The sequence below is a fragment of the Eumetopias jubatus genome, unplaced genomic scaffold, assembly GCF_037043125.1.
Source record: "Eumetopias jubatus isolate StellerSeaLion01/CBP00866 unplaced genomic scaffold, mEumJub1_p1.0 scaffold_10, whole genome shotgun sequence".
NCBI classification, from domain to species: domain Eukaryota; kingdom Metazoa; phylum Chordata; class Mammalia; order Carnivora; family Otariidae; genus Eumetopias; species Eumetopias jubatus.
This window is the reverse complement of record NW_028274816.1, coordinates 83,367,750-83,378,379: the sequence shown is the minus strand read 5'-3', so window position 1 is coordinate 83,378,379 and position 10,630 is coordinate 83,367,750. Positions and strand designations below refer to the sequence as shown.

At 60.3% G+C, this 10,630-nt stretch overlaps 1 protein-coding gene across 1 annotated transcript; it reads left to right on the top strand.

Moving 5' to 3' along the window:
• The first annotated feature begins 1,692 nt into the window (after positions 1-1,692).
• CBX2 (chromobox 2) lies at positions 1,693-10,630 on the top strand. The gene is made up of 5 exons (XM_028112857.2): positions 1,693-1,807; positions 1,880-1,923; positions 2,876-2,941; positions 5,365-5,467; positions 7,107-10,630. The coding sequence occupies exons 1-5, from the start codon at positions 1,736-1,738 to the stop codon at positions 8,403-8,405; spliced, it is 1,584 nt and encodes a 527-aa protein (XP_027968658.2). The 5' UTR covers positions 1,693-1,735; the 3' UTR covers positions 8,406-10,630.

Below are 10,630 nucleotides of genomic sequence, written 5' to 3'. Positions count from 1 at the left end.
ATTACAATAAATACCCCCTTGGCTTCAACCCCACAATTTACTGCCTAGTTCCAGAAGATAGGGACACAAAAAGAGCTGGAGACTGTAAGCGACTTTGCACCCCAGGATTGCAGGTTTCATCCCAAAACAAGGGTTCTGGGCTGCCGCCCCTCCAGAGTGAGCCATCATTTCCACCCCCAAGCCCCCAAGCGAGTCCTCCCCTCCTTCCTTCCTGGAAAGCAGATTCTAAGTTTGCGTATGTTACCCAAAGTCTCTCCAGGATATCAAATGAATGTAACATACTTAGCCAAATAAACTGCAGAACACGCCAGAAATTGAAAGATGGGCTCCTGCAGTTCCCAATTTTTACAGCAGGCGTTTCGGTTAAAACAACAACAACAACAACAAAATATATTTCTCCTGCAGAATCTTTATAAATATGGCTTTAACGATCAAAAATTACTTTTAGACATTCCCCTGCAACAAGAAACGACTTTCTGATTTGCTCAGCAGAGAGAGCACTGTGCAGGTGTGTTCAAGGGAGAAGCAAAACCAGAAAATGGATTTTCATTGAGTTACACTGTCTTGATGCGGAAAAAGTTAAGGCTGGTGTACATCTCCTTTATTACGAGTTTGACTTGGTCTGATTCAAGACCTAAATGATTTAAGGGGGAGTTGCTCCATGGAATACGGATCTCAGCAGAAGAAAATAAAAGGCAGCCGGCCCACGATGACCCCACAGACTCCAGGCCACTCCCTTCTAAACGAGGTCTCCTTTCGGGTCGCGTGCAATCGCTCCAAAGGACACATCCCCAGATCCCAGCGGGCCCCTTAGAGACCTAGTCCTAGTTTAGAACCAGCTCCTCAAACCTCGCTCCCACCCCCACATTCATTTCATCAGAACCATGAAAGAAAAGTAAGAAAAGGTGCAGTTGCTTTTCTCCCTACGCGCGCCCTAAATCTTGGGGGCTGGGTTCCACTCTTCACAGCCAGAAGAAAGAACACGGAGCAGCTCGCCTCTTCATCTGATGCATTTTCCTCTCTCGCCTTTGGGGGGAAACAAGCTAGACTGCTCCCCCGCTCCAGTACTTTGTCTCCCATTCCTTCCCCGCCCCCGGCCCGTTTGGCTCCCGCGCAAAACAAGAGACTTCTGCCCCAAACCGAGGGACCACTGCGCGGAAGGGTAGAGGGCGGGTGGGGCCCCGCAGCGGCGCCCCTCGGAGGCCGGGGCAGGAAGCGGCCCACTTCCCCGCTTCGGGCCAGAACAATGGCTTTTTGCCCGGAAAGCGAAGTTCGGAGGAGGCCGGGCGCGCCCCAAGGGGCGGCCCAAGCTGGGCTTGGCGCGCGGCCCCCGGGTCCCAGGGCCCCCAGGCGCCTTTCCTGCTCGGAGGGACCTGCCCGCGCCCCCGGCCCGGCCCCCCGCGCGCGCGGGACCCCAACCCCGGGCGCGAGGCCGAGCCCGCCGCGAACAATGCGCGCCCCGCCCCCCCGCCCGCCCCCGCGCGCCCATTGGCCAGCGCCTGACCAGGTCGGCCCGCGGGGGCGGGCGCGGGCCGGGCGCGGCGCGGGGGCGCGGGGGCGGTGCGCGTGCGCGGGGCGGGCCCTGCGCGGGGCGGAGGCGGTGCTTTGTGTGCGGCCGGCGGGGCGCGCGGCGGCGGCGGCGGCGGCGGCGGCAACGGCGGCGGCGGCAACGGCGGCGGCGGCGGCTGTGCGGGGAGCGGCGGGCGCCGCGGTCGGGGCGGGCGCGCGCGGCAGCATGGAGGAGCTGAGCAGCGTGGGCGAGCAGGTCTTCGCCGCCGAGTGCATCCTGAGCAAGCGGCTCCGCAAGGTGCGTGCGGCCCGGTCCGCGCCCGCCCCGCGCCCGCCCGCCCCGGCTCACGCGCCTCTTCTCTCCCTGCAGGGCAAGCTGGAGTACCTGGTCAAGTGGCGCGGCTGGTCCTCCAAGTGAGTCCCCGACGACGCGGCGCGCGCCTTCCCGCCCGCGCCACCTCGGCCCCGGGGGGGCGGGGGCGTCCGCGCGCTGGGCGGGAAGTTCGCGGGGTCCCTGCGGGCTCGGCGGGAAGGGGGCGCGCAGCCTTGCGCGGGGCAGCCCTTTGTTTACGGGCCCGCGGGGCGCGGGGCTGGGCGGCCTCCCCCGGAAGCCCCTCCGGCCGCGCGCTCCACCCGCGCCCATTTGTTGCTTGCGCCCCCGGCCCGCCTCAGCCCTCCCCGCGGGACGTGAACCCCCCCTTCTCCCGTCCATATTTTCCCCACTGTAACCTGAGCTTCCTATTGATGGGTATAAGGGCTCCTTCCCCCCCCTTTTTAAAGTATGGAAGGGGACTTGGCATCCCCGGAAGGGGCTCTGTTTACAGCCCCTCGGGCACACCCGTTTCCCCTTTCTTCCCGGACCCCACTTTTCTTTCTTTGCTTTCCCCTCCGGGTGCCCTGGCCCGCGCTCGCTCGGGCGCCAGCCACATTGTTCTGAATCTTTGGGCAGCGCTTCTGTGCCCCTCGGCCTGCCCCTCCCTGCATCCTGGAGCAGCCTTCCCTTCCCTCGCTGGATCCGGGCCAGGCTTTGGGGGCTTCCCTCCCGGCAACTTCCCATTTTATTGGGATTTGTTTTTCCTCCCAGGGGGAGACTGTGGAGTTTTCCTGAGACCGCATGTTAGTTAATTGAGGATTGAGGTGGTGGTTTCCCTTGGAGTTTGGGGCTGGGGTATTGGCGTTAAGGCCCCCAGTCTCCAGGAACTCATCCTAGGCACGGGTGGGATTTAGGGGGACTCTGCCACAGCACTCCGGTGCCCTTGCCATCAGCAGGGATTGGAGGGCAAGGGGGCGGCCCCACTCCAGCTGGTTTCTGAAGTGGCCTTTCCCGGCCTGGTGTTTCTTGACGCCTTGCGTTTTGCTTTTACAGACATAACAGCTGGGAGCCAGAGGAAAATATCTTGGACCCAAGGCTGCTCCTGGCCTTCCAGAAGAAGTGAGAAAGTTAACAGCACGTGTGGGAAGGGGGAGAGTGTTGGGGAGACCGTGGCCTGTCCTGTTGTGGTTCAGGGCCAAGCAGGCCTTCTAGGGGTCCTGGGCTTGGGCTGTGGTCTGAGGGCCTCCTGTGCTGGGGCTGTCGGTGGAGGTGGGCCGAGCTTTGAGGTCCCAGGTGAGCCCCTCCCCTGCCTTCCCTTGGCTGGCCAGCGCCGTGTCCAGAGCTCGGAAGTCACTGCATTAGTGCTGCTCTGGGTCCTTCTCACAGCCATACTTGCAAAAATGAACCTTCTTGGTTCCTTCCTGAAAAGTTATGGCTTCTCTTGTTGGCCTTTTCTGTTGAGTCATTTGTCAACAGTACTAATAAGAACTAGGATGGCAGGTTTGCCATAAAAATAGTGGTCTGGCCGCCCAGTGCTCCCTGAGGGTGCCATGGAGCAAGGGAAGGCCCAGAGAGGGAGCTGAAGCAGCACAGCAGAAAGTTAGTGGGTTCTGTACCGGAAGCGACACGTTTATTTTTCTTTAGACTGCAAAACAGGTGGTACAGGGGTGGGGGGGGGTGGACCACCCTTGCAAGTCTCAGGGGACAAACTTGCTTCTGTGATTTTAGATGTCATCTCTAGTTTTAGATAGAGCTGGGTTAAGAGAGACCTCCTTCAGATAGGCAAAAGGGTGATGAGGGGCAGGTGGGGGGGGGGCCAGCCTCCTGGCAGGAGGGGCCAGGAAGCAATGTTCCTAAGCACACTGCGGGGGGTGGGGGGTGACTTTGCTGTGGGTTGCCCTGTTGATAGACGCAGATAAACGAGTTGCTCAGCAGCTCTTCCATCTGGCCTGCTTGTTCTCTGGTCCGCTTTTTACCCCCATTGTAGCAGGGTCTTCTCCAAGAGGCCATGCAGTGGGAAGCAAGTAAAGATGGGCTTTGAGCAGAGTTAGGAGAGACGAGGCCAGCGTACGCTTGCCTCCATACCTTTGGAAAAGCTCATCAGTAATTTGTCCGCTGTTGAATTCATAATTCGGGTCTTGTAAGCCTGGGCAGGGGAGGAGGGGTGGCGGGAGCTGGTCCCTTTCTCTGCAAGACACAGCCGCCTAGCTGCTGATTGAGTGTGTGTCCTTTTCGGTTATTGCATAGCAGACAAGAGCTAGGGTGAAATATCCAGGAGGTGTGAGAGTTGAAAACAAGCATGGGGTGATCTGACTTACATCATGGGGAAGAGAAATCTGGGAAGGTGGGTGTCTCCCCCTCTGCACCCAGGCGACAGCCTCCCCCCCAAACTAGGAGCTGGCAGTCCCGTACTTGGGGGTGGGGTGGCGTTTGTAAGGGCAGGTCTGAGATTCAGAATCTGCAGGTGCAGGTTAATGTGTCAGCAGAGGAGACCCAGGGGATGCCCCCATCCTTCTGGGAGACAGGTTGGGGGCTGCTTCGGAGAGTGTGAGTTCTGTCTGGTTGTACTAATTGGATTCTTTAAGAGAGAGCCTTCCAAGCCCCAACAAGATGACAGTTGCCCCTTTTAATTACTGGGAAGCGTCTCTGAATCAGCCTTTTCCCCAGGGTGGCCTGCAATAGAAGCTTTCTCTGGGGGTGGGGCCGGAGGCAGCTTTCTTGGCTTCATGACCCCGAGTTCTGGGAGCTGATTAAGGGTGTGCTACCGGAGGTGCGGGCTTTGAGCTCCAGCCACTTCGGGATCAGGCACCTCCAGCGCATCTGTCAAGAGCACAATCTAGGAACAAAGAGGTGTTAGGAAAAGGAAGTCGGAAGTGAGCCAAGGGCACTGGCTCTGGGAAGACCAGAGTGCAGGGTGGCACCAGAGCCCTTGGTTCCCCTGACCAGTGCTCGCAGACCGGAGAGGCAGAGGCTGGGGCCAGTGGTCCTTGTCTGCCAGCCCGCGACTCTTGTTTGGAGCACTGGGGTTGGACCGTGGGACAACGAAGGCTCCTTCTAGTGGGCTGCATTCTAGAAGTTCCACGAAACATTCTCCCCGTGGAAAGTGGCCAGGATTAGCACGGGGCTGTCTGAAGAGGAGTCTGGGAAAACTGGAGAATTGTTCCTTTCCCGGCTTTGCTGAAATTTCTTTCACTCATTTTTACCCAAATGCAATGAAAGCTATAGGTAAAAAACTAATAGCATATTGGACGGAGAAGGATCTAGACGTCTGCCTTGGGCGTGTTCGTGAATGGCACGTGTTTGCGGTGGGACTGAGGATAAGCCGCCGCAGGCCTGGAGTATGGAGGGGCGGTGTTTGGCGGCCTGGGGTTCCCGGGTGGTGGGAGAGGGTGTGTGCACAGGGCTTCTCCCACCTTGTTTGTTTGTTTGTTGTTGTTTTGTTTTTTTTTGACTCTTGTGAAGTTGTTTTTATTGGGATATGAGGGATGGGCTGGGAAAGGTCATGTAGGGCTTCTCCCACCGTGACTGGTGATTGTCTTAAGGGAACACGAGAAGGAGGTGCAGAACCGGAAGAGAGGCAAGCGACCCAGGGGCCGGCCGAGGAAGCACACGGTGGTGTCCTGTAGCCGGCACTCCAAGCTCAAGGTGGGTGGCCGCTTCCGTCCTCGCACCCCTCTGCGCAGAGTGGAAGGCAGGGGCAGGAGGGTTGAGGACTCTGGGGAAAGGGGATCGTACTGGCTCTTCCACAGAGGTCCAGCCCTGGCTCAGAAGACCCTGGCCTCCTGTCTCCTTCCTTGCTGGCGGCTGCGTGCCTCTGGCAGCAGGGGGCAACAGCAAGCCCCTGCCCCTGCCCCTGCCCCTGCCCCTGCCCCTGCCCCAGCCCCAGCAGATCCCCTCCAGAGCTGCTTTCTTGTTCACTTGGTGTCCCTTCTGCACCCCTTTCTAGGGGATGGCAGGGTCAGACTTGGCTGCCGAGCACTCTCTTGGGGCAACAGGAAAGAACAGGACTCATGCACACGGGGTGCTCAGGGGTTCACTGAGCAGGCGCAGCCAACCAGGGCAGCTCACAGGGACGCACGCTTGGGGGTCCAGGGCAGTGCCCTCCAGCAGTTCAGAGGCAGGGTGGGGAGAAGGGTCACGGCCCCAGTCTGGGATGTGCCTAGGATTCCTTTCTCAAGGGCACTGCCCCGGGATCCCGAACCCACACTGTGTGGCCAAGAGCTCAGTCACTTCGAGAAACCGCCCTTCGGGAGGCTGTGAGAACCTCGCTTTAAGGCTTGCTGGCCGGTCCGCACTGGCCTGCTCCTCACAATCTTCCTTTCAAGCAGGACGGTGGGAGCAGGGGGGGTCCTGTGGCCTTGGGCTCTCATCAGCTGGGGTGACCAGCTGGGGACCATGGAAGCGGCATAGAGGCCGTGGGCCTGGCTGGGCAAGGAGGCTCTGAGGCTCCGGGTTGGATTGGATCATGCCCAGCTGAGGGCCCGCAAGTTTCACAGCAGGGAGCGGCATTGGCTCTGTTTCCCTAAAGTGTGCCCTTGGAAATGCCAGCCCAGTGAGACACAGGGCGCCCTGACGCCCAGAAGCCAGGAGGGCAGCAGTTTGTTCCCCTGTGTGCTGGAATGTTCTGAAGGGGTCCGATTTGCAAGTGGGAGTATTGGGGCAGGGTGTCCCCTTGCTTCAGATTACGGAGCGTGCCTACGTGCACTAGTTGGCCTGCCTCGTGAGCGCTGCGCTTCCCTTTCTGAGCTGTCTGCTAGGGAGCCTGCAGCCAAACCAGCATCCCCCCTTCAAGGCCGTAGTGCCTGGGACGTGACCGCGCATGCTCTTTGCTTCGTTGCTCGGCTCTGATTTCACAAACCACCTGTTCTTTGTTCTGCTCATTCTGCTTTTATTTTTTTTTATTTTTGTTTTTTTAAAGATTTCATTTATTTGAGAGAGAGAATGAGGTAGCACATGAGAGGGGCGAGGGTCAGAGGGAGAAGCAGACTCCCCGCCGAGCAGGGAGCCCGAGGCGGGACTCGATCCCGGGACTCCAGGATCATGGCCTGAGCCAAAGGCAGTCGCTTAATCAACTGAGCCACCCAGGCACCCCTTGCTCATTCTGCTTTTAACTGCATCTCGTGGAATCTCACAAGGATTTTTCCGATCTCTTCCGGAACAAGCTGGTGCGGCATCGCTCCCTCCTGGCTGCATCTCTGGGGTGGAAGCCACTGGAGGTGTCAGCTTTGAGGTGTCCTGGGGGCCCGGCCTTCCAGCCGGTGACACCCGTGCTCTGTCTTTGCAGGAACCTGACGCGCCCTCCAAATCCAGCAGCTCCTCTTCTTCCTCCACGTCTTCCTCCACCTCCTCCGATGAAGAGGACGACAGTGACTTAGACGCCAAGAGGGGTCCCCGGGGCCGCGAGACCCACCCGGTGCCTCAGAAGAAGGCCCAGATCTTGGTGGCCAAACCCGAATTGAAGGACCCCATCCGGAAGAAGCGAGGCCGCAAGCCCCTGCCCCCGGAGCAGAAGGCGGCCCGGAGACCAGTGAGCCTGGCCAAGGTGCTGAAGACCGCCCGGAAGGACCTGGGGGTGCCGGCCAGCAAGCTGCCTCCTCCGCTCAGCGCCCCTGTGGCAGGCCTGGCCGCTCTGAAGGCCCACGCCAAGGAGGCCTGCGGAGGCCCCAGCACCATGGCCACCCCGGAGAACCTGGCCAGCCTGATGAAGGGCATGGCTGGCAGCCCCAGCCGGGGCGGCATCAGCTGGCAGAGCTCCATCGTGCACTACATGAACCGAATGAGCCAGAACCAGGCCCAGGCCGCCAGCAGACTGGCCCTCAAGGCCCAGACCGCTGGCAAGTGTGGCCTCGGGCTGGACCTTAAGGTGAGGACGCAGAAGGGGGAGCTGGGGATCAGCTCCCCAGGAAGCAAAGTCCCAAAGGCCCCCAGCAGTGGGGCTGTGGAGCAGAAAGGGGGGAGTGCAGGGGGGCCCCCCTATGTCCACAGTAGCAGCAAGGGCCCTGCCGGGTGCCTGGGCCCCCAGCCTGCACCCACCCAGGAGCTGAGCCTCCAGGTCTTGGACTTACAGAGTGTCAAGAACGGCACAGCGGGGGTGGGCATGGTTGCCCGCCATGCCACAGCCAGCAAGGGTGTCCCTGCCACCTGCCCAGCTGCAGGGAAGAGCGCCGGGGGCGGCCCCGCAGTGGGGAGTGGGTCCACCATGCCCTCTGATGGCAGCAAGAGTGAGAAGCTGCCTTCCAGGGTGGCGGCTCTGCCCTCTGTGGGCAAGAGGGACTGTGTCAGGGGCAGCTTGGGCACCAGCGGTCAGGAGGGCCACACGGCCCCCGGGGAAGCACGCAAGACAGCCTTGCCTGGAGAGCCGAGCGCCGGGGAGGAGAGCAGCTCCGACTCAGAGCCCGGCTCAGCCTCACCGCCCGGCGCCGCACAAAACCCATCTGTGTCTGTCCAGACCAGCCAGGACTGGAAGCCCACCCGCAGCCTCATTGAGCACGTCTTTGTCACCGATGTCACTGCCAACCTCATCACGGTCACCGTGAAGGAGTCTCCCACCAGCGTGGGCTTCTTCAACCTGAGACATTACTGATGCCCTGCGGCGGCCTGGCTCTTGCCTGCCCTTCTCTGGCCTCTGGTTTTACTTTGATAACTGCCCTGCACCCCCAAGCCCTTTCTGGGGTCCGGGTGGCCTCCTTCCGGGGCAGGCTTGGAGGGGACTTGCTCTGGCCCTGCCTGTGATTTCAGGCAGGGCAGTATCTTGATGCCTTGCCAAGGCCTGGCCTTGCCCTTGTTCCTACCTCGGGGCCTTTGCTTCACTTCCCACATGCCTCAGGACGTCTGCCTTCCCGTGTTTCTGGCCGAACGTTCCTCAAGGCCGTCCCCAGTTTACTGTTTGAACTGCCCTGCCTGTGACGACAGGGTGGGGGGTCAGCTTTCCTCTGCATATCCGGGGGACACAGCTGTTCGAAGAGGGACCCAGCTCGGTAGTTCCTGCCCAGTGGTGGGGAGGGAATGTGGACTGGGGTGGGGGTAAGATCTTGAGGGACTGCTCCAGGGCTCAGCTAGGGGCAGGTAAGGGACCTCGCCAGCCAGGACTCCCCTTCAGAGTGGTGCCCGACTGGCAAGGACCAGGGGGCCTGTCTGTCTCCCTGTCCCTGCCCCAGGCCAACAGCTCAAGACTGCGGCCTGAATGTAGGGCAGGTGCTTGCTGTTGGGGTGCTCGGGAACCCTGGTTCACATTAACAACTGCTCCAGTGTTGGCCAGAAATCACGAACTGGGTGGGGGCTGGTCCCAGAGCTGTTTCACTAGAGCCTCCCCATTTCCAGGGGAGCAGAAGCAGAAGGGTGTCACTTTGGCTGCCCTCCTTTCTGCTGTTTGTGCAGTTCTGTGCAAGGACAGCTGTGGCCCCACAAACTGCCCCCAAGAGCCCCTGGAAGGTGGGAGTGTGGGCAGTCGCTGGGGTTAGGCCCACCCTCCGTGGCCTACAGCCTTCCGGCTTTGGACAGGTGTTTGGCACAGCTCCCACCGTGCCCACCTCTGCCACGGTCGATGGGCACCTCCTCTCCCTGACAATCCCTCCCACCTTCGGGGATTCCACGAGCTCCTTCCCAGCTGCGAAGCCATGTCCCTGAATCCTTTGGAAGTGGGGCACGACCTGAAAGGCCAGATCTGCCTGCCCCCCGACGGGCCGAGTCTGGGAGCTGCCTGGTATGGCTTGTGGCAGAAAGGTGGGTCAAGGAGTGGGGTCACCAGGTCTTTGTGATGCCAAAAGAAAAGTGGAGGTGCAGGGTCCTGTTCTGCCTCAGTGGTTGGTGAAAGCCAGCCAACCCGTGTGGGCTCTCCCTCTGTCCTGTTGCCTTGATCACGGAGGAGCCCAGGCTTACGCGGTAAGCTCTGCTTTCTGAGGGGTGGGCCTGCCAGACCTCCAGCTCCCTCGTCCCTCACCCTCCGCGCCAAATAGAGATGGCTTTTGTGTGTCTGAATCAATTTCAACAGTGTGCCTTTGGGGACAGACCCGTGTCCAGGACCTTGCTGAGGGGTATCCACATGTGGCTCCTGGGTCACCTGCGTGGTGGCCGTTCTGGGCTGCAGCGGGAGTGGTGCCCATCTTGGCAGATCTGAGAGCTCAGCATCCCAGACAACCAGGCTAGAACTGGAAAGCGGGCAGCAAAGGGGAGAATTGCCCCCTCCACGCTCTGCCCCCCAGGAGGCGGGGGGGTGGGGGTGGGGAAGAGATTGCAGCTCACAGCACAGTCTGGAAGTCTGGAAGAAAGGGATCCCAGCGCACTGGGCCGCTGACACCAGCTTCCCCTCCAGTCCCTGGACACCCGGATGTTCCCTGGCTGTGACTAGAGGGGCTCCTCTGGGCTGCCTTCCCCTCAGAGGGGCTGATGGCCTCCAGGCTCTGAAACTCCCTTTCTGCCAGGCACCGGGCTGCCTTAGAGGCTGCAGAGCCAGGCTACCAGCAGCTCTCTGAGCCCTTAGGGCCACCCTGGGCTTCCGTGGGCTGCTGGACAAATGCATGCCAGCACTGACCTGACATTCTCGACAGCCGGGTCTCCAAACCCCGACGTGGTGCCTTCCTGTTTACCAGCTACTTCAATCCCAAAGTTGACTGCAAACACCTTACTCCCAGCCACTTTGCCTTCTTGCTGTGTTGTGTGGTTTCTCCTTGGTGCTTGTGACTCCATGTGGTTCATGTTTAAAAGGGTGTGTGCGTGCGTGTGTGTGTGTGCGTGCACACACGTGCAGGCGTGACCGCCTCCGCTGGAGAGTTGATTGTCATGTTTACCAATAAAAGTAGTACTCTTTTA

Bases quoted from the DNA above. Each gene is read 5' to 3' on its own strand.
- CBX2 (XM_028112857.2), top strand. From the start codon at position 1,736: ATGGAGGAGCTGAGCAGCGTGGGCGAGCAGGTCTTCGCCGCCGAGTGC. The intron at 1,808-1,879 runs GTGCGTGCGGCC...CTCTCCCTGCAG, and splicing joins TGAGCAAGCGGCTCCGCAAG to GGCAAGCTGGAGTACCTGGT. The intron at 5,468-7,106 runs GTGGGTGGCCGC...CTGTCTTTGCAG, and splicing joins GCCGGCACTCCAAGCTCAAG to GAACCTGACGCGCCCTCCAA.